Genomic DNA, 20125 nt, shown 5'->3' on the forward strand with positions numbered 1-20125 from the left:
TGCATTAGGGATTATCCTAAGAGACCTTGCTAAAAATGCAGTCATGTTTATTTGTGACTGCCCGAAAATGGCTTACAAAATTGTTAGTGTCTTTTATTATTCCCTACCACTGGAGCACTTGCTTGTTAATTAGAGAAATTTCAACTGTCATAGTTGGCAATTATAGCTTCTGTATCATTGTCTGTTATGAATAGTCAATGAGAACTGATTAATATGCATGAGCAGCAGTATATATAGCGTGTGCATTGGACCACAATCCAGCTGCCAGAGTCCCTCAGAGGAGGGAGTGGTGTGTGTGTGTGTGTGTGTGTGTGTGCATGCACGCGCTCGTGTGTGTGTGTGTGTGTGTCTGTGTGTCTGTGTGTGTGTGCATGCTGCGAGGGAAGGAGGGGAAGCGTGGAAGGGGAGAGAGTTGTTTTCAGCCTTAGAGAGCAACGCCAATGTGAAGTGTTGCAGCCGCCCGATGCACCTGAGGCTCTCCGAGGATACCTTCATGCCTGCACGCAGGACGCTGCTTTTCCCGGGTGCTGGCGAGTACTGAAGCCTTCCTTTGACGTTTCTCTAAACATGGGATGCAGTTTGTGCAGCCTGCAGAAGCAAGAGGAGCAGTACAAATTGCTCTATGAAGTTTGCCAGGTAACGCATTGCATTTTATTCTGTGGGAGTGTACCGGCACTCAGCTGGCAGAGTGTAACTTCTGGGAAAGGAATTGGGGATTTGGGTGTGTATTTGTGTTCTGACCGAGACAGCTCTTCTGACTCTTCTGTACATTCTCTTGGATCTCTTACGTGATTGCCCTCACAGTGACACTTAGGTGCCTATATTTGAATATTTAAGTAGATGTTGACAGTCACAAAGTATGTATCCAGCAGGCATGTCACAAAGCTCTTTTACAACTGACCGCTCTCTGGAGTGTCAGCGAATGTCTTAGGAAGGGTCAGAGCGTGGTCACCCTTTGAACACGTCGGAGAAGACAGGGATGATGATTAATGTTTGCACGGTTTTGTCTCTGTTTACAAATAGTTATGAGGCGCGCCTTTGAGTAGAGCACAAGCGTCTACCACAGACTTGATTCTTTCAGCAACTTCTTGTGCTGGGACATGTGGTTCAGATTTATGCTTCACACTTGCCATTTCTATACCTCACCCTGTGAAAATTTTAAGAACTTCAAGAGCAAATGACTTGATCTTGGGTGCTGTCATCCACGGCAGATGACTTCTCAAAACTTCTGCATCATTAGTAACGTGAAAATTCAATTGAGATGAAATGGGACAGTTAAGGTATAACCCAGATGACTTACCTTACATCTATGTTGAGTGTCTTATTTTTAAATATTCCAGTTTTATCCTGAACGATGAGGTTTGCACACTGTTGTTGGTAACCGAACTTGGCAGTTAAGTGTTTTCCCCTTAAATCATTCTAACAATTTTTTTCAGTAATCAAAAATTATAATCCGTTCAAAAGGTTTTTTTAATTAGAATGATAGAATAAGGTCTTTATGGTAAAAAAAAAACCAAAGGTGGTTATTCCTTAATTTATCACAATGAATGGCATATCAATATATTCTTTAAAGAGCCAGACAGCTTTAAAAAAAAGAATTTGATTAGCCATCAATTGGGCACCAGTTTTGCACACGCCACCAGAGGGCGCGTCGCATTAAAAAGACACAGTGAAGCAAGGCTGCTTCTGTGCATTGGCTGCCTCTGTGAACAATCTAATGATATAAGTGACCCTGGGTGAAGAAAAGATGTGTATGTGTGTGTGTGTGTGTGTGTGTGCGTGTGCACATGTGTGCCTGTGTCTGTGTCTTTTTCTCCACTGAAGCATAGAGATCAAAACAAACCTTTTGGGGCTTGGTCATGTGTCCCCACCCCACCACTGCCAGCCACCCTGTATACAGAGTACACATATCTTAAAAAACAAAAACAATGTTTTTGTTTACAAAAAAACAAGCATCTTATATCAGTGTTTGACATACACTTCTGACATAGGAGTTCATGCTTAGCCCTCTGTTGGACTTCTGTCCTTTGAAAGCAGTCTGGGAGCACATTGGAGGCGTGGGCAAAAGTGCCACTGGCACTGGAGATCTGGCCTCCATCCCTTGTGTGATCATATGGTGATGTTGTAATCCAAATTCTGCCAGAGTGTCATGTGCAATGGGCAGTGAGCCCCCAGTTCTCAGTGAGTCAGGAATTCAGAAGCAAAACAAGCAGAACAACAGAACCATCACCAAGGTGGTTTTATTACAGACTTCCCACTACTCTGTATATAACATAGTACATAAAAATGAAGTCTTAATAACTTGCTGGGGTTTTTTTTTTTCTTTTAACTATCAGTGCACAAAAATATCATTTAGCATTCATTGTTGTAGGTGTGTTAATTACACTGGAACCCTCCAAAATGTGACAACCCTAACCATCTCCTGCAAATCTGATGTTAACTTGTGCCTTATTCTTCTATATTACTTAGCCTCTTTCCCCCATCCCATAGCCCCCCAAAAGAAAGAACCTGGATTCTGTTTGTTTGTTTTTTACTAGGTGAATTTATGTGGAAATATTTTTTGGCCAAAGCATCATGCAGTAAATTGCTGATAAATGACTTCCATCTGGAATACACTTTGTCAGCAATTTAGGAAGCCATGCAGATTTATTTTCAGGAAACTCAAACTACTTTTCAGACCCATTACCCTTGTGCCAACTAAGTAAAATCCCCTTTCTCCTATTCTTTGGGAGTCCTGAACCGTAGCATAAAGGAATTCACAAAACACTTGCAGGAATTAATAACTGCATTCCCCTTCTTATTATGCAAAGCCTTATTAAAAGCAGAGAAATTAAGGTTCCCATAAATTACAGTTCCAGAAGGTCCAGTGTGTCTGGCTTCAGTAAGCCCTCGTAACAGCAGCGCAAAGAGGATCAAATATTCTGGGGCTCAGACTTTATCCTTTCCTCATCCAGAGATAATTCAAAGAGATGCTCTTCATTAGGGCCTTTGGCAAGCTGCCTACAATTTCTTTTTGGGGCCGCTGTGAGCTTAATGATGCAGAACAATGGCTTTGCCTCTTGTTGCACACATACCTTATTGTACCTTTAATCACATTAGAAAAACAACAGCAGCACATGAAGTTGCCTGGTTGTCAGAAAGCACTGCAAAGAAGTGCACACATATCAGTGATTTGCCCTGTGCATTAAGGGATACGCTGAAATATTTGGGGATCTTTGGAATACTTCTGAGGAGGGTACAAGAGGAGCCCCTTGACCACCTTGGAGTTGTAAGATCAGTTGAGGTATAGCAGTCTTTGTGCTTTCATGGTAACTGTAGAGTCCTGGGAAGCATCAAGACAGGGCCTGTACCTGTGGGACATTTAACATTGAAGTTAGCAGCTGTCTCCTGCTTTGGAAAACTCGCCCCTCTCGGGTGACTTTGACCACTCAGGACCACTGCTGCAGCGGAAGGACAGACACAAGAAAGGAAGATGCTTTAAAGTTATCAAGGAAGATGCTTCAAGGTTATTCTACTTGGATAAATTAACTGCCCAGAAAATCCCCATATGTGCAGGGGTTGATGGCATAGGGAACATGACAGCTTTAGAGCTGTAGCCAGAACCCAGCTGAAGCCAGTCCCCTGGTTATGGGGAAGGGGTGGAGGAGGAGTGGCTTAGGGATGGAGAGGTCTGTGGCTCTGTTGGCTTAGTACCAGGGACCCCATCACCGGCCAAGCATCAGCCATCCCCCCAGCTGTGTCCTTTCAGACAACAGGAAGGCCAGTATGTGGATGCTTTGAGGAGAGTTTTCAAATGGAGGCCAGGGGAAGGGGAAAGGAGTAACACACCCGGCAGTGTCACTCATTCTTTCCACCTCTTCTTTGTAGAATAGTCACCTTTGCTCACTTATTTAGGCCATGAGGAAATAATTGTGTTTGGGACTTCAACCTAGAAATTATAATAACTAATACATTTACCAAAAGTCTTGCATACACATTTTCAAGAAGGGAAGGAGAACGTAATGATACGATTTCAGTGATGTTCATTGCAGGAACCATAGCATTATTTATTGAGTACTTACTGTGTGCCAGCACTGTGCTAAGTGCTGACTGCACATTTCTCCATAAGATCCTCACAGCAGCACCAAGAGATGGGTGATATTATATCCCCATTTCAAAAATAAACTGAAACGCAAAGAAATTATAACTGGGGATGGCAGCAATGTCTGTGTTGGGATTCCAAAATCTGAATTCTTCTCTAATACGAATCATTTTTATCAAAACCAGTGAATAGATGACCTATGTTACATGGAACACTTAGATTAATTTTTAAAAATCATTCTCACCTTTGTGGAGCTAACGTGGAGACCCTGCATTCTCAAACAGGGCCACGTGCTGCTTGGCACCTCCATCAGCCTGGGAGTATTTGGGTCTGTTCTCTTACAAATGAGAGGACTTGGGACAGGGCCTCTGGTCCCTCATGTTACGGGGAAATGGTGGGCAAAGAGAAGAATGTTCAGGAGTGTAGCATTCCCATCAAACTCCCAGGCAGGTTTAAGAATGGTTCATTTAAGAAAACTCATGTTCTTTTCCCTCTCAGTAACAAAAAAATAGGAATTTGTGCCTTTTATGCTCCCTACAGTTGTTGATTTTGAGAATCAGCCAGGTGGTGGTATGATAAAGTATGGACAGAGTTAATGGTGGTTCCCTGGATGAACATAACCTTGACCTCCATACAGAAGTGTTGAACATGGTTAAGTTCTCCTGCGGGTGAGAGTATGTTTGCTTACACAACTTACGAATGCCAAAAGCTTTATTATTAGAAGTAGCTTTACCATCCGAATTAGTTTAGGTAAAGCAGGTGTGGAAAAAGAAAGCCCATCTCCTTCTGCCTTAATGACATGGCGCTTATCCGTGGCTGAGAAAGTCATTTTTTTCCACTGTGGGCATTTATCTATCACTAGGTCTTGTCTTTTTCTTCCATTAACAGTAGACTGTAAAGCACTTCGATGTTGATGAAGGAATGAAAAGGAAAGGCTTAGGGTTAGACCAGGACTTGCTCCCCTCTCTCTACCAACCTCTTCTTTGGGCACAAAGCATTAGGTGACTCTAAAGGAGTTCTCTAGCTTTACTTTTAGTACTGAGGCCAGTTTGGTACCACCCCAGCTTAGGTGCCTTTGTGAGTTCCCATGAGACCCTGTGCGCTGCTGTATCTCTGCAGTCTGTTGTAGCCCTGCACTGAGCCTTCCCATGAACCCCTACCCACCTCTGCATCCCTGCACTGAGCTTCCATGAGGTCCTGTGTACCCATGTATCCCTGCACCAAGCCTCCCCTTGTTTCTGCATTATCTGTTAATTCAGCCTCCTTAATTATGCTGTGAAATCCTGGGAGGTCTAGTCACCACGTTTACCCTCAGCAGATGATTGGTTGAACACATTGGATCGTGTACATGTTGGTAGGGCACGAGGAGCAAGAAAAGAAACAAGGGTACTAGTTAGGAGCCCAGAACGAGCTGTGGGAAGAGATGACTGATTTGGATCAGGAAGGTGCCAGTGGAGAACACAGGGCATACAAGACATTTACTTATCGTTCATTCAGCCACTGTGTTTACGCAACCAACCCTATGCTGAGTAGTGAGCTTCCCACTCCCTGCTCATTGGTTCCTCAATGCCCTTAAGATAAGACCTGCTCCTTAACTGTGGCCTGCAGGGGCCTATGTGGTCTGGCCTTGTTTTACCTCTTCGGGGAGTTGCCTGCCATGTGCCCATCATGCATCTGCTCTGGTCCTTGCAGGTCTCTTGCAGCGCCTACAACCTACCTTACTCTTTCACTTTTCAGAACCTACAGCTGACTGTTCCGCTCCATCTGAGACATAGTTCACCAACTCATCTTTGAGGACTCAGCTCAAATATCCCTCTCCACAGAGACCTTCTCTGATCTGAGAGGTCCCCCCCACACCCAACCATATTGACTTCTCTCTGCAGTTTATTTCCTTCCTAGCACTTATCATAATTCATGTACTTATTAACTTGTCTATTTTCTCCAACCCCCAGTCCCCAGGAAAAATGTCAGTCCTAAGAAGGCAAGGACTTTGTCTTGTTGTCTGTGACACCCCAGGTCCTGACACATAACCAGTAAACTATTCGGGACATGTTTACCAAATTAACTTATGAATGAGGAATGTATCAGGTAGGTCCCACTTTGGTCTAGGAAGGCTTTTAGCAATGACAAATGAGCCCACGTCCCAGGATTCTAATGGCTTCCATAGATACAGCTGCATATTGCCATGAGGCAGGTGGTACAGTCCCAGGGGAGACGACTGCCCCTCCCTCAGCGTTCCTGTGACACGCCTGCCATGGCTGGCAGAAAGAAACATATGGAACAGTGAAAAAATGTAGCTTTAATAAATGACTTCTCTTGGAGTCATTAATAATGCAAGGAGAGGTCATGGCTATATTGGGGGTAAGGGAGCGCAGGCACAAAAGAATACCATCAGCAGGTCCGGAGGCATGCCAGAGCCAAAATAACTCTCCTGCATTCTCTGACCAGCGTGGGATTCAGCAGGGAACATAGCATCCCTTCTCTAAAGCTCACAAAGCCAGGTTTCTAGCAACATAACCTTCAGTAGTGTGGCAGGTGTCATAACATTGGTGAAATGTCCTTGGATTCTGCTGCCTAACAGCAAGTGCTGCACTGAGAAAAGTCAAGAATGAATGAATGTTTCTACTTTGACTGACCTGCTTTCCTATTTCCTCACCAAGAGCATATTGAGTGGTATGTGTCTGTTGGTTAACTTTGGGGAAAGAGTCCCTGTTCCAGTGTACTGGTCACCTGCCAAGCAGGATAATCTTTTTTTTCAAATATATTTTATTATACTCCTCAGTTATAAAGAATATGCTGAAACAGTGCAGAAGTCAAATAAAGTTATTGGCATCAGTGTTCAATTGTGGAGTACAAGGATCTTGATTTGAGAGGCAGTAGGGGTCAAGGAGAGCTTTTCTAACTGTTGAAGAATCTCGAGAAGTTTCTTTTAAGTCATTCATTCTCACAATATGGTCCTGGGCCAGCAGCATCACCGTCATGTAGGAACTTGTTAGAAATGCAGAATCTCCAGCCATACCCCAGACCTACTGATCCAGAAGCTCTGTGAGGGGTGCCAGCCATCTGTGTTGAACAAGGCCTTCAGGTGAGTTTGGTGCTCATTAGTTTGAGTACCTCTGTTCAAAGTTAAACTAAAAATACTAGAAGAGGGAAGACTCTTAAATTACCTAAGCTCTTGGGTAGTTTTCCTTAATTCTTTTGGATGTATAGGCAGCAGGACAAACTCATATCTCAGACACTTAACATTCAGATCAAAATGTAACCATCAGTGGGTTACTACAAAATAAAAGTAATTTTATTGTGATTAAGCAGGGCTTTTTTTTTCCTTTTTTTTTTAAAGATTTTATTTATTTATTCATGAGAGACACAGAGAGAGAGAGGCAGAGATACAGGCAAGGGAGAAGCAGGCTCATGTGGGGAGCCCGATGTGGGACTCGATCCTAGGACCCCGGGATCACGACCTGAGCCAAAGGCAGACACTCAACCGCTGAGCCACCCAGGTATCCCAAGCAGGGCTTTTTTCAAGTAAGTTGTTCTGTAATATCTAGTTTACAAGTGGAAAAATGAAGGCTAGCAAAGCTTTGTTAAAGACATATACACTTATATACCTACACATACAGGTGTATATGCGTGTATCTTCTACAAATTAACCTTCAGTTCTCTTTAACCAGTGTCCTTCTCAGAATCACCTCAGATTCCAGAAGTACCCTGCATCCTCCTAAGTTACACACCCTCCTACTCCATAAATGTTCCCTTTCCATAGTAAATGGGAAATTAAAGTCATTCCCCATAATGTGAATGATGGTACGCAGAATCCTCCTGCCAGAAGAAAATATGTTTTTAGAGAGACCCTGTTAACCAAATGAACCCTAATTTGCAGAATTCTAGGGACCTCTTTCTGATGATGCACTAAGTGGTCATCAGTTGATGAGAGCTTGGGACATACAGACTCTGCTTCTGGAGCACTTTCACATTGCAGGACTCAGTTTCACTGTGTCTAACAAAACAGTACCGCTGACCAATCTTTAATAATTACCTTAGTATACATTTTGATGTGTTATGCCGGGGGATAAATACTTTTAGAGGTCTTAATGAGTATTGCCAGATAATCCCCCATAATCCCCAAATAAGCCTCTCTATGTAATGCCCACCAGCAAATAAGTGTCTGGTTTACCTCATCACCCATTCCCATACTCACTGGGCATTAAAGGTATTCTCACTTTTTTTTTAATTTAATAGAAAAAGTGGGGTAGGGGAGAGGAATGGATTCTCATTTGTAACTTGCACCAGCCTCGAAGCACAAAAGTTCCTCTAGGACACTGGCTCTCAAACTTGATCATGGATCAGCATCACCTGGAGGCATTATTGTTAAAGCACTGAGTCTTGTGCCCCACTCCCAGTTTAGATGCTGCTGGTCTGGGGATCACTCCTTGGGAAACACTGCTTTAAGAGATAGGCGATTACATATGGATGGATGGACAGACAGATGGACAAAAGGATAGGAGGGTGGGAAGGAAGGCGGGCTTTAGGGTATACGCTTCTTTGGTTTTACCAATGCCAGATTATCTCTCAGCATCACGGTAGATGATGCTATGCTGCTTCACATCCCTGGCAGTACTTGGTATCGTCGGGTTCCTTACTTCTTATGATGCTGTGAATACGAAGAGGGATCTCACTATGCTTTACTCTTGATTATTAACAAAATAGAGTGTTTTATTCTTGATGTGTGTATTGACTGTATTTGAGCTGTGCGTATGTGTGTGTATGCACGTAGGCGCAGTATCTGTTCAGGTGTCTGCCCCAATTCTCTTTTGGATTTTTCATCTTTTTCCATTGATTTGTAGAATTTTTAAGAGCAGAGTCTGGATGCCAGTCCTTTATCAGGTATGACTTGCAGACCTTGTCTCCCGGTTTGTGACTTGTCTCTGCTCTCTCTTTATGATGTTTTCCAGTGAACCAAATCCCTTCATTGAACACGGTCAAATATATCAGTCTCTTCTTATGGTTTGTGCTTTTACTGTCTGTAAGGAATTACATTTTATACTTTGAAGCTATAAAACTGCTATCCTGTGTTTTCTTCCAAAAGCTTTCTATCACGTTTGCCTTTCACAGAGAGGTTGTAAGGCTGGAGTCGGCTGGAGTAGGCTGGATCTCCTAGTACCACTAGGAGAAAAAACCCATCTCTTCCCCCACCAAAGGACAGTGCCTGTGTGTTTAGGGCTGTTTCTGGCCTTTCTGTTCCGGTCCATCGAGAGTCTCATTGCACTAGCTTCACACTATGAGGATCTGATTTATTTTGCTTTAGTTCTGTAGTAACTCTTGTCCCCGAGAGAACAGGCCCTTCTCTGTTGCTACCTTCTTCTGCTCTTCTCGGCATTCTTTCTGTCCACGGACATGTGATATTCAGCTTGTCAAAGTGACATATTGGTAGTGCTCTTTTCTCAAATTGGGGGATGGGCTTACAAGTATTCAGTGTAGCATTCCTTATAATTAGGTGTATCTTACAAAACGTGTAATGTATTCGTATTTAATAAAATAAGAATATTAAGAAGAGCCCCAAGAAGAAATATTGTCTGTTATAAAAAGCCTCGGTCTCCCCCAAATTCTGAAGGAAAGTAAATCAGAAACAGTAATGATGGGGAGGAAGGGGTTGGCTTGCTAATCAAGATCTTAAAAAAGTATTGAAATACTGCTTTATTTTTTCCTTAGCATTAAAGCATTCTTCATCTGCTGCAAAAGAATTCTCTCAAACTCTACCATTTGTTGTAACAGAAGACAGCTGTACGACTACACTTAGAACTTGTATCTTTACAAACACATTTCTTAAGAGTTGGCATGTTTGCATGTTTCTATATAAAGAAGTCTTAAGCAAAAATGCCCTTTTTTTGTGAACAAACAATGCATAAACCATATAATGCAGACAAACACTATTCACAGCATTAAGGCAATGCAAACAGAGTTAATATGTCAGACATCTGGGAAAATAAGTTTCATCCCAGTGTGTTAAGCAGTGTCCCACAGCCCAGACGCATTCCTGTTTTGCCATACGTGACAACTAATTATTCCCCTCCTCTGCCCAAAAGTGTCAGTGGTGTGGCACATAACATTAGAAATGACATGCATTTTAATAAAAGAAAACTTTAAATAATATGAACCAATTTTCCTTAATCAAACACCTGTTTACTATTTGGGGAATCTGGAAAACCTAGAGAGAAATTACTATCCTTCATAACAATATTTCAGTTGGCATCAGGAGATGAAGAGCAGTGGCTCTTCCCCCCACCCCCCAGAATCACAATAGTATTTTACATCAGGGATTCTGTTCCTTTTTATCTAATTATGAAATGCCTTTCATGAATAGCTTGTATTTCCTATACTCTCCCTGTTAGATACCAGATACCATATGCTGCACTTACCTGCATGTATCAATGTGTTTGCACACGTTATAGTTCCGTAACCAGAGGTGCCTGTTTCCCTGGGTCCAGTGTTTTCTCCTTTTCTGTTTTCTCTCTAGCAACTTTCTAAGCCTAAAATGTGTAGTATAGGCCTAGGTATCTAGAAATTTTCCAGGAATTGAAGTTTGGGTTGTCTGGCCTGTCTAGCCTCTCCCTCCACCAGTAGAAGTTTCTGTTCAGGTTCTTCCATGAAGTGGAACGTGAGAACAAGTATCTGTTCCCCTTACAGTGAAGGGAGGGGCAAACCTCCAGGAGAAGTCAAGGTGAAGAGCTAGCACATTCTTTTTCTCAATGGGCCATCAAGTTTTAGAACGATCTCTATTCCATATTCAGCCACAGTTAAGAAACGTCCAGAAAAAAGAAGAAGCAATTCTAGCTCTGTATTCTTTGTCCTTGAATTAACAGTGAAGGCTGAAGACTAATACATTCCAATGATTTGGATTTTTATGCTAATAACAATGATAAATGACTGCTGTCTGCCATGCATGTGGTCTGTATACATGTATTAGTTTCAGAATTTCATGTAATTCTAACACAATTCCTTAAAGTACAGCTCCTGTTGTTGTGTCCATTATACAGATGAGACAACTGAGTGTTAGTCAAAGAAGCAGATTAATGTGCCTGAGATCACGCAGTTCCTACAGGGCAGAGCCAGGATCCTAACACAGAACCACCTGCCTCCGGCACGCTGTCTGAACTATGTCCTCAGCATTGTACTAAATATCTGGCAGTGTGATAGACAAGAGAAGTCCCTGCCCTAGGGGGCTTATATTCTGGAAGGGCGGGAGGTCAGAAATTCAATTTTACACTAATGAGCGTATAATTACATTATAAGGAAAACTTGAAGGAATATGGATCTGCAATGAAAGTATCGTCAAAAGACTGGACCAGGAAACTGTGCTCAGTTTTCTCCTTTATTAAAGGGAGGTTGGTTTTGTTTTTGTTTTTGTTTTTTTACAAGAAAAAAAAAAAGGCAATTCCATAGCCTTGGGGGTTACATGATGTACTGATGCGATACTTCCCTCAAGGGAAGTTCATCTTGCTGTCTAATGAAAGCAGGAGAGGAGTTCCATTTGTGAGTTACCCCAGTTGAGAGTCACCCTCTAGTTGTCCTAAAGCCAGCATTTATTGAGTGCCTACTTTGTTCTCTGGGCCATGCTGAGGAAAAGATGAAAAGCAGCCCTGGGTTCACAGCACTCATGCCCTGGCCCCAGTACGGCATGGTGCTAATAACTATTATATGTTGTCAAACAAGCCAGTTGATGCTATGGGGACGCAGGGAGAAAGCTAGCATTCTTAGAGGACGTGACGGCAGCCAGGCCTCCAAGATTGGGTCTAAAAGGATCATCATTGTGGGTAGAAGGTCTCCGGGAGACAGAGAAAGTCATGGCAGTGGACCCAGAAGGGCAATTTATGTGGACCTCATTGGCCACCACTGTTGCTAAGTCCTTTCTTAGATAGAGCAGTGGCACACAGGGCTTTTAAAAGAAATTATTCCCAAGAAGAGTAGTGAAAAGGTGGAAATACACAGTACATTTGGAGGAAATGCTCAGATTCTGTCCTTTGCTCCATATGCTATTTCTTAAACACCTCTAGTGTGCCAAGTAGGGACAGCCACTGGTGATGATGCAGGAGTTGCAAAACCAACAAAGTCTTGATCCTCCCAGTTCTTACCACCTAGAGGTGGAGGGCGACATTGCCAAGCTATCACACAGATGAAAACACACCAGTAACATGGTCTGTGGATGGCCGTTGGCAAGCACGAGGAGCCACCTGTTTCGGGGGTAAGATCCAATCCTGGTGGCCAGGCTGGCTTCCTAGCTGTCTGAACACCAAGCAGGCAGCATTAGCCAGGCAGGAGCTCCAGGGCAGAAAGAGTCCTGTCTTTTAGGAAAAGCATTTCATTCATGATACTTCCCTGTGGATATGTCTCATTGGCCCCTTAGTATCCCAAGAGGGCTCTGCTTCCAGGGTGCCATCCCAAGTTTGACACTTACATGCTGAGCTAAAGCAGATGAAAACACTTTGAAAGTTTGAAAATAAAAAAAATAAATAAATAAAAAATAAAAATAAAATAAAAAAAAAGAAAGTATGAAAATGCTGTGTAGATGGTGGTATGACTACCCCAAATATTTAAATAAAGAAATGCTTTGAAAAGGCATTCCAAATGTTAGCCATACCCTCTCCAAACTAAACAAATGAGGGGGACAAGGAAGATACAGTGTTCGATAATAAAAATTTAAAATGTCTAGGGTTAGACATTCGTAAAAATAAAGAAAATGAAGTTACGTAGACAGAGTGTGTACACAAAGCCTAGGACAGCAGCTAGAAAAGTAGACAGCTGGGAATTTCCTTTGGACACACACAGTGGATGTTGCCACTGGGAAACATGTTTTTCTATGAGCTCATCCATGAGGCAAGAAAAAATGAGGTCAAAAAGAAGCTTCCAGAGTTCCAGACTTTTGGTTTCCAGCTCAAGTAAGAAAAAGTTTAAAGGAAAAATTTCCTGACCCAAACCAAAGTAGGAGGGAGAAATCTTACTGTTGCCTACAGCAGCTAAAGAAAAACACTGTGTCTCATCACTGCGCTTTGCCATTCTGTGATGGGCGGGTCTCCTATTTTTGCTGCCAGTGGTCTTATTTCTTTTTCTCAGACCCGCACACCACTTTGATGAAACATAGTTGCAAGTGCATTTCCACACAGCTGGGACACTTGCTAACCATAACAAAGCATCAGAGCTAGAAAGAGCACCCTAGTCCTCGCCTTCTGCCCCTGACAACTTTACTCTTTCAGAAAGTTGTTAGATTCTTTTTTGGCTTTGAGTTTGACATAATCAAAATCATGTACACGTACGTTACTCTCTTTCCCTCTCCCTCTCTCTCACTGCTCCCCTCCCTGTCTCTCTCTGCCCCCCTTCCTCCCTACTTTTCTAAGTCTCTCTCTCTCTCTCTCTCTCTCTCTCTCTCTCTCTCTCTCTCTCTCTGGAAAATTCCTACATTTCCTCACATTCTAATTGCATTATCAAGTGTTGTGTTTGGATCATTAATTCCTTCCCAGATGATTTGCTCCTGGTAGGTTTCTAGCAAATTCTACCCATGTCTAATAAATCATCTTAGAAAATGCTGCAGGTTCTTCTCTGTCATAGGGAGGAGAGTCCACATGCTAATTCCTGTGCCCTGAAAACAGCTTTATTCTCCTTCCTCTCGCCAAAACAACCCTATTAGCTTCTTCCTTAAAACTCACTGACAATTTGACAGCAGAGGAAAGATTTCACAGTTGTGCTTTGGCCAACCTCTCATTGGAGGATTCTGTGGCTCACCTCACTGAAGTACACTCAAGGTTATTTTGTCATCCAAAGTTCCTCGGTGTCCCGTGCTGGAGCCGAGAATCAGGAGGATGTCTAAAGGACCCGCCACCCTGATGGGATGCTTCCATGTAACCAAAACTGCGAGGAGAAAGTGGACTCAAGAAGTTTTAACAGTTGAGGCTGTCCTTATGAGCTGAAAGGAAGTGAGGTCATAGTTCTTGCTCCCATCATGTGGTAGAGTAGTTGAAGCAGGGGATTGTGGAATCCATTGTGTCTAGAAAGGCTATTAAATATTAAAGTTCATACTTTCCATAAACATCTTTTATTTTTTATTTCCGTTAAGATCAACAGATGTATCATGGACCTTCTCCATCCTGGGAGTTTTATGCAGCTCAAACTTGTAATTACTCTGCTATTCTCATTGCCTAGGATTTAATCACCAAAAAAGCAAAGATCAATTATTATAATGAGGTCATATTTTAAAGCCCTCCGTGTCTGTGAAGTTGAGAGGGAGAGTCATTTTATTCCCTATTTTAGAGGTGATAAATATCCTAGGATGTCATCATTATTCTTTTGGTGCCATTTATAAATCACGTTTATAAATCTTGGGAGAAAGAAGTACCACCTTAAGTTTATTTTTGATTCATAAAGGCTCATTCCTTCCGTTCCTCCAGAGTCCCTCATTCCTATTCACTTTCAGTGGTTCTGCTTTCAAAGCCAGGATTTCCAGAATTCTGCATTAATTTCTCACAGTGATCATTAGGTAGCTCTGTCTTCCAGTGGAGATAACTCCAAGAGAATTTATATAGCCTCTCGATACAAAGTTGTCTCTGGTTGTGAGGGAAGGTATCTGCAGACTGTGAATCTTTTGGCAATTCACTAAAGATATATCTGGATTTGTGACTGCATTTAAGCACTCCTAAATGGACTATTCCTACACATAGGACAGATGAAGTATGAGCTGGTAGGATGAAGTGTTTTGTCTTTTAGAAATTTTATTCAAATTTAGAAATAATATCTCCACCCAGCAGGAGAGAGACACGTATTTTCTCCTCTAACCAAATTTTTTCTCAACAAATTGAGCACCAGTTTGCAGTTAAAAATAGAGAATTTTGTACAATTCAGGACAAACAAGATGTTAGTTTTTGTGCTTTAATCATATTAACTAGATAAGCAATGAACTGTGTTGTCTTATTTGTTCTGTTGCAGTGAATTTATATCACTCACATACACACACACACACACACACCTCCTTCTCCAGAATAATGAGTCCACTGCCATAAGTTAGGAAAATAAAATATAGAGCCCGTCCACTGACTCTGAGGACACTTGGCATAGCAAAGGCCATCCTGCTAACTGCAGACTTCAATTCTACAATTTTCCTCCTGGGGATAATTAAGAGGGAAAAGAAGATCAGGAAAAAATTTCATAATAAAAATGCTGAAAATTACCCATCATAACACCATTTTAGAATGTTGATGTCCAATACAGATTAAAACTAAAAATCTGCCTGCCTGGCTTAGTCGGTTAAGCATCTGCCTTTGGCCCAGGTCATGATCCTGAGGTCCTGAGATTGAGCCCCACATTGGGCTCCTTGCTCAGTGGGAAACATGTTTCTCCCTCTCCCTCTGCCTGCCGCTCTGCCTATGCATACTTTCTCTTTCTCTGTCAAATAAAATCTTTAAAAAAAAAAAAAACTAAAAATCTGGGAATTGTATAATTAGATATGGTTTACATTTTTTAAAATATAGTTCTAAAACAGTCATATAGGAAAGCTCATGTGAAGAACAAAGCTTCCCCTGTTGAGGCTGAGGACTGTGTGTCCCATTTTGCAGAGAGAGTTGTTGAACTAGAAGATGGAGTGGCTTTTTTAACCAGTTGGCACAATAAACCGTTCTTCCCCTATATTCTAGCCTCATTACAGTTTTCCAGCAAAAGAATGGACATGTAGGATTCCAGAGTCCTAAGAAACAGAGGGTCCAACAAAATGGTAGCTGGCATTGGACAGGAAGAGCAGATGGTGACGTGATGCTCTCGCTGTGCACTTTCGAGGGAGCCCCAGGAAGGAACTGTGATTTAGGATTCAGAACATTACAGGGAGCCTGTACTCAAGGGGAAATCCAGTATCAGGACAACAAAAATTCTTGAGAAGCCTAGCATTTGCCTAGATATGCACACCTCTAGTAATTTATCTTGGAGTTAAACCAAGTTCAGGCTTCCCTAACTACCATTTAATAATTCTATGACCCTTAGGCAGGTCACTTACTCTCTTGAGTCTCAACTTCTGTGAAAATGGAAATAACTCAGAGGGTGGCTGAAGGGGCCCCACTTCCTAAATCTCTCTTTGTTCTGCTTGGGCCACCTCAGACATGTCTTTCCTGGTCTCTCCCACTGCAGCCTTCACACAACAGCCAGGTGCCTCGGTCATGTTTCTAAGAGGCAAACCTGAATGTGTATCTTCTTTGTCTGTTTAGTTCTCCACCCACCCCTTTTTAGCTCTCGCAGAGTCAGGGTCCATTCTGTGGCCTCCCATGGTCAGTGTGGTCTGCATCTACCCTCCTCTCCAGTCCTGCGATAGTCTCTTTTCTACCTGTTCTGACCCTCAGTTGTGCCAGGTTTCTTCCAGCTGCAGGACCTTTGCACATGCTGCTCCTTCTGTCTGGAATATCCTCTCTTCTCTTTCTCCCCATGTAAATCCTGTCTATTCTGCCGATTTGTGCTCAACATCTCTTCCTCAGAGGATCACCCTCATCCTGATACCGACCCACTCCCCAGCCCCAGCCAGGTTCTCTCCTTCCCTCAGTTATAGGATCATTAGCATCTGTCTCCTTTACCAGACTATGAGCTTACTGTAGCAGCTCCCATTTCTGGTTTCTGCTCACCAGTGCACTGGCAACTCCAGGCAGGGTACTGGGTACATGGTCATCCCTAATACTTTTTAGATCAATAAGCATATGAATGAGTGATTGAAAGTGATTGAATATAAAATGCCTAAGCACAGTACACAGAAAATACTCTGAATGAATAATGATGTCTGACATTTCTTGAAGTAAAAGGCAGGATCCCTACCATCAAGGTGCTTTTTAGCTTTGGAGTTATATTTCAAATCCCAGCCATACTTTCTAGGTTTTCCCTGGTGGGGATCTTTTAAAAATGCTAGTTAGGAAATCAGAAGTGTTTGAGATGATATATCATAATTTATTGAGATAGATAATTATGGACCCGCTGACTAATTATTCTGTGAAAACAAAAGAAAAACTAGTCCGTTCTCTCAACATTCAGTGTCAGTTTTGTGTTCATGCTGGTACTATGCCATTCTCAATGGACTTTTCTTTTGAACTGCTAAGACTACACTACAATAATCACAACATTTCCTTTAAGGATTCTATCTCAGTCATTTTCATGGAAATTTTACTACGAGTTTGCGACATGGGAGCAAAAATTAGTTTTTATCTAAGTTATGTAAGTCTTAATTTTGTTTCTTGGAAGAAAACAGAAAACAAAAAAAGATTCCAAACCACTGTTAAAGTTACACTAAATATTTAAAGATACAAATCCACAAGAGCCAGGAAATTCTATGTAAAGTGCATCAGCTTTAGCTTTTCATTTGTCCTGGCATTCGTTGGTTTGTTTCCTGACGCTGGTGTTGTATAAAGACAGTTAGGAAATTTCATTGTCTTATCGAGAGGAATAAATAAGATATAGGTCATTAAGGCCCGTGAGCTTCTTTCAAAATTTGCTTTCTTGACCTGCCTCCTGTAAGATTCAAGGGCTTCAAAATGTCTGATGCTACTGGTTTTCTTAAGGCTCAAGAGTTTTCCATTTTAACAAGACTAACATTATTTTCCTCCTAGTTGGACTATTTTCAGTGTTGTCCCATTTCTGGGGCTTCACAAAATGCCTCGGGACATTTGTAGGACAAACACGTTAAAATTTGAAGGAACAACTTCGTAAGAAAAGAAATGAGAAAATAGATTCCTCTGCCTTCAGCTTCCTCTGCCTTCAGCTTCTCTGCAGCTAAGTAGGAAAGGGTGGGTGAGTGAAAACTCACGTTTCCACTCCTGAAACACGTCCCATTACCGAGGGCAGTTTCTGGGAAAGATCAGGCTGGCTTAGCCACGTTGGGTCAGCCAGGCCCCACTTACCCCTTCGCACCGAGGAGCCAACAGTGACTGTCTTTCTTGGCCAAGGAACTTCGTTCTTCTCAGAGCTTTGATTTTTTTCCTCTGAGGTTTACCTGCCACTCCCCCACCCCCACCCCCCTTGTGATGATGACTCTTTTTCATTCCACCCTCCCATCTTGTTTACACCTAATCTTACCTTTGGCCTGAGGTCAGATAACAGTGCTCCAGCTACACAGCTCAATGGTAAACAGATTATAGCATATGCCTGAACTTGGGAAGACATGGTTCAAATCCCATCTCTACTGCTTATGAGCTGCAGTCTTCTTAAGATGCTGCTTTTAGCAACGTTGGGCTTTTATTTTCTCATCTATAAAGACAGATGATACCTCTGACTTCACCAGTGACCTGATTGAGAAGATGTGATAGGATCATGCACAGAAAGTGTTTAGCACAGTGCTAGGATCCCTCTACGGATCCATCTGTGTCTTTCCCATAGACATGAGCGTAACATAAAATCTTTTTTATTGATGTTCTTACACAATTTATTTGCAGTAAAGTTTTTACTGAAATTTGGTGGCTGGTGTGTTTAGGAACCACGTGGGGGCTAGTATTTCCTGTGAAAGTGCTGTCTGTGAGCCAGACTCCCTCTACAGTGAATCTTCACAGCTCTATTTACAGATGAGGCACATGGAGAAGTCAACTAACTTGTCCAAGTCTGCAGCGTTATGACAATGGCCAACATTCAGCACTGTGCTAAGAACTTGACTTTATACTGTGTAGTGGTTACCAAAACCCTAGGAGGTAAATGCTTTAATATCCTCCAGATTCACTGGGGGACACTGAGGCACACAGAGGTAGAGTAATTTACCCAGTGTCACACCTGGTAAATGATAGAGACTCAGACCCATGTGTGTCTCACTCCGCAGCCCAGACAGTGGTCACTCTCATCCACTGTTACTGAGCTTTGGTTACCACGTTATCAGTGGGACATAGTGCCTGGCACATAGTAGGTTCCCCAGTAAATCTTCAAATGAATGAGGGTAATAGATGCCTGATAGTTTTTGAGTACTCGCTCTGCTGGGGCATGAAGCCTAATTACTTTCTGTGTATGACCTAATGAATTCCTCACTGACCCATTTTACAAATAAGAACACTGAGTAGCCAGGAGCTTGATTTGCTCAAGATAGAACACATAATTGACACACCCTATATTTAAACTGAGCAGTGAGACCCTAGAGCTGAAGGGTCTTATCCTTCCTGTTCTTAAGCACTTCCATGCAGTCTCCATTAGGATACTATTTGAAACTTAAATAACCATGGTCACATAAAACATCATTAAACACTTTTTAAAAAATATTCTCTTAATTTTGGCATAACAACAATTGTTTTGAGGGAGGAATCTTCCTACCTGGCCTTGGCTTGAGGGTAGAATTTTATCCTAAGCACTCCCCTAGTCTTTGAGGAAAACAGCAACTTGAAGTTTATAAGATACATTTATGAGACCAATATAAAGTTTACACCAGGGAAATGGAAATGACATAGTAAAATGGTTTTCATAAGGTCTTGAGTATGATGCTTGCAAAAATGTAACCATGCCTTTTTCCTTTGATTGGTGGCTTATATTGCTTTTCTAGTAGGAGATAATGCCAATATGGATCATTGAATGCAATACAATTGACATGTAAAAAAAAAAGAAGAAGAAGAAGAAGAAGAAGAAGCATGGCTACCTCTGAACTAAGCGTGCATCTCCTGATTCAAGGGAGAAGCCACTGTCAAAGGTCTGCAGATACACAAATGCTCGCTGGACTCCTGATTTCATCTGTAAAATGTAGATAATTTCACATTATCTCCCTCTCGTGAAGATCACCTAAGTAAATGTATGCAGAGTGCTTAGAATAGTGGCTGGCATAGCGGGAGCGCTGTACCGCTGTTGACTTTATTATGGTTGAAGTGTCCAAAACACCTCTGCATTTTACTTCATCTATGCTGGCCTCTCATTAGATACCAAGGTGAACAATGGAGCACAGAAAGATAGTGCTGCTCTCCCAGAGTCTGCAACACAGTAGTCCTGGGGAAAGATACCTTGTTTAAACCTTTTTTGGGGTAGGGATGAGGTAGCTGAGCCACCAAGCAGTCCCCTCTGTGTGTTCAGAGACTA

The 20125-nt window shown here is 42.2% G+C and overlaps 1 protein-coding gene across 4 annotated transcripts in view; it reads left to right on the forward strand.

Annotated features, from left to right (window-relative positions):
* Positions 1-20125, forward strand: part of PDZRN3 (PDZ domain containing ring finger 3) — a 240000-nt gene that overhangs the window by 190376 nt on the left and 29499 nt on the right. Inside the window, exon 1 of one of the 4 annotated variants that reach the window (XM_055342799.1) lies at positions 270-636. The exons of the other annotated variants lie outside the window; for them this stretch is intronic. Coding sequence (XP_055198774.1) covers positions 568-636 — 69 coding nt within the window. The 5' untranslated portion in view covers positions 270-567. Of the gene's footprint in view, positions 1-269; positions 637-20125 lie in introns of those variants that run through there. 4 annotated transcript variants of the gene reach the window in all.

The sequence above is a fragment of the Nyctereutes procyonoides genome, unplaced genomic scaffold (genome assembly GCF_905146905.1).
Source record: "Nyctereutes procyonoides isolate TBG_1078 unplaced genomic scaffold, NYPRO_anot_genome, whole genome shotgun sequence".
Classification (NCBI taxonomy): domain Eukaryota; kingdom Metazoa; phylum Chordata; class Mammalia; order Carnivora; family Canidae; genus Nyctereutes; species Nyctereutes procyonoides.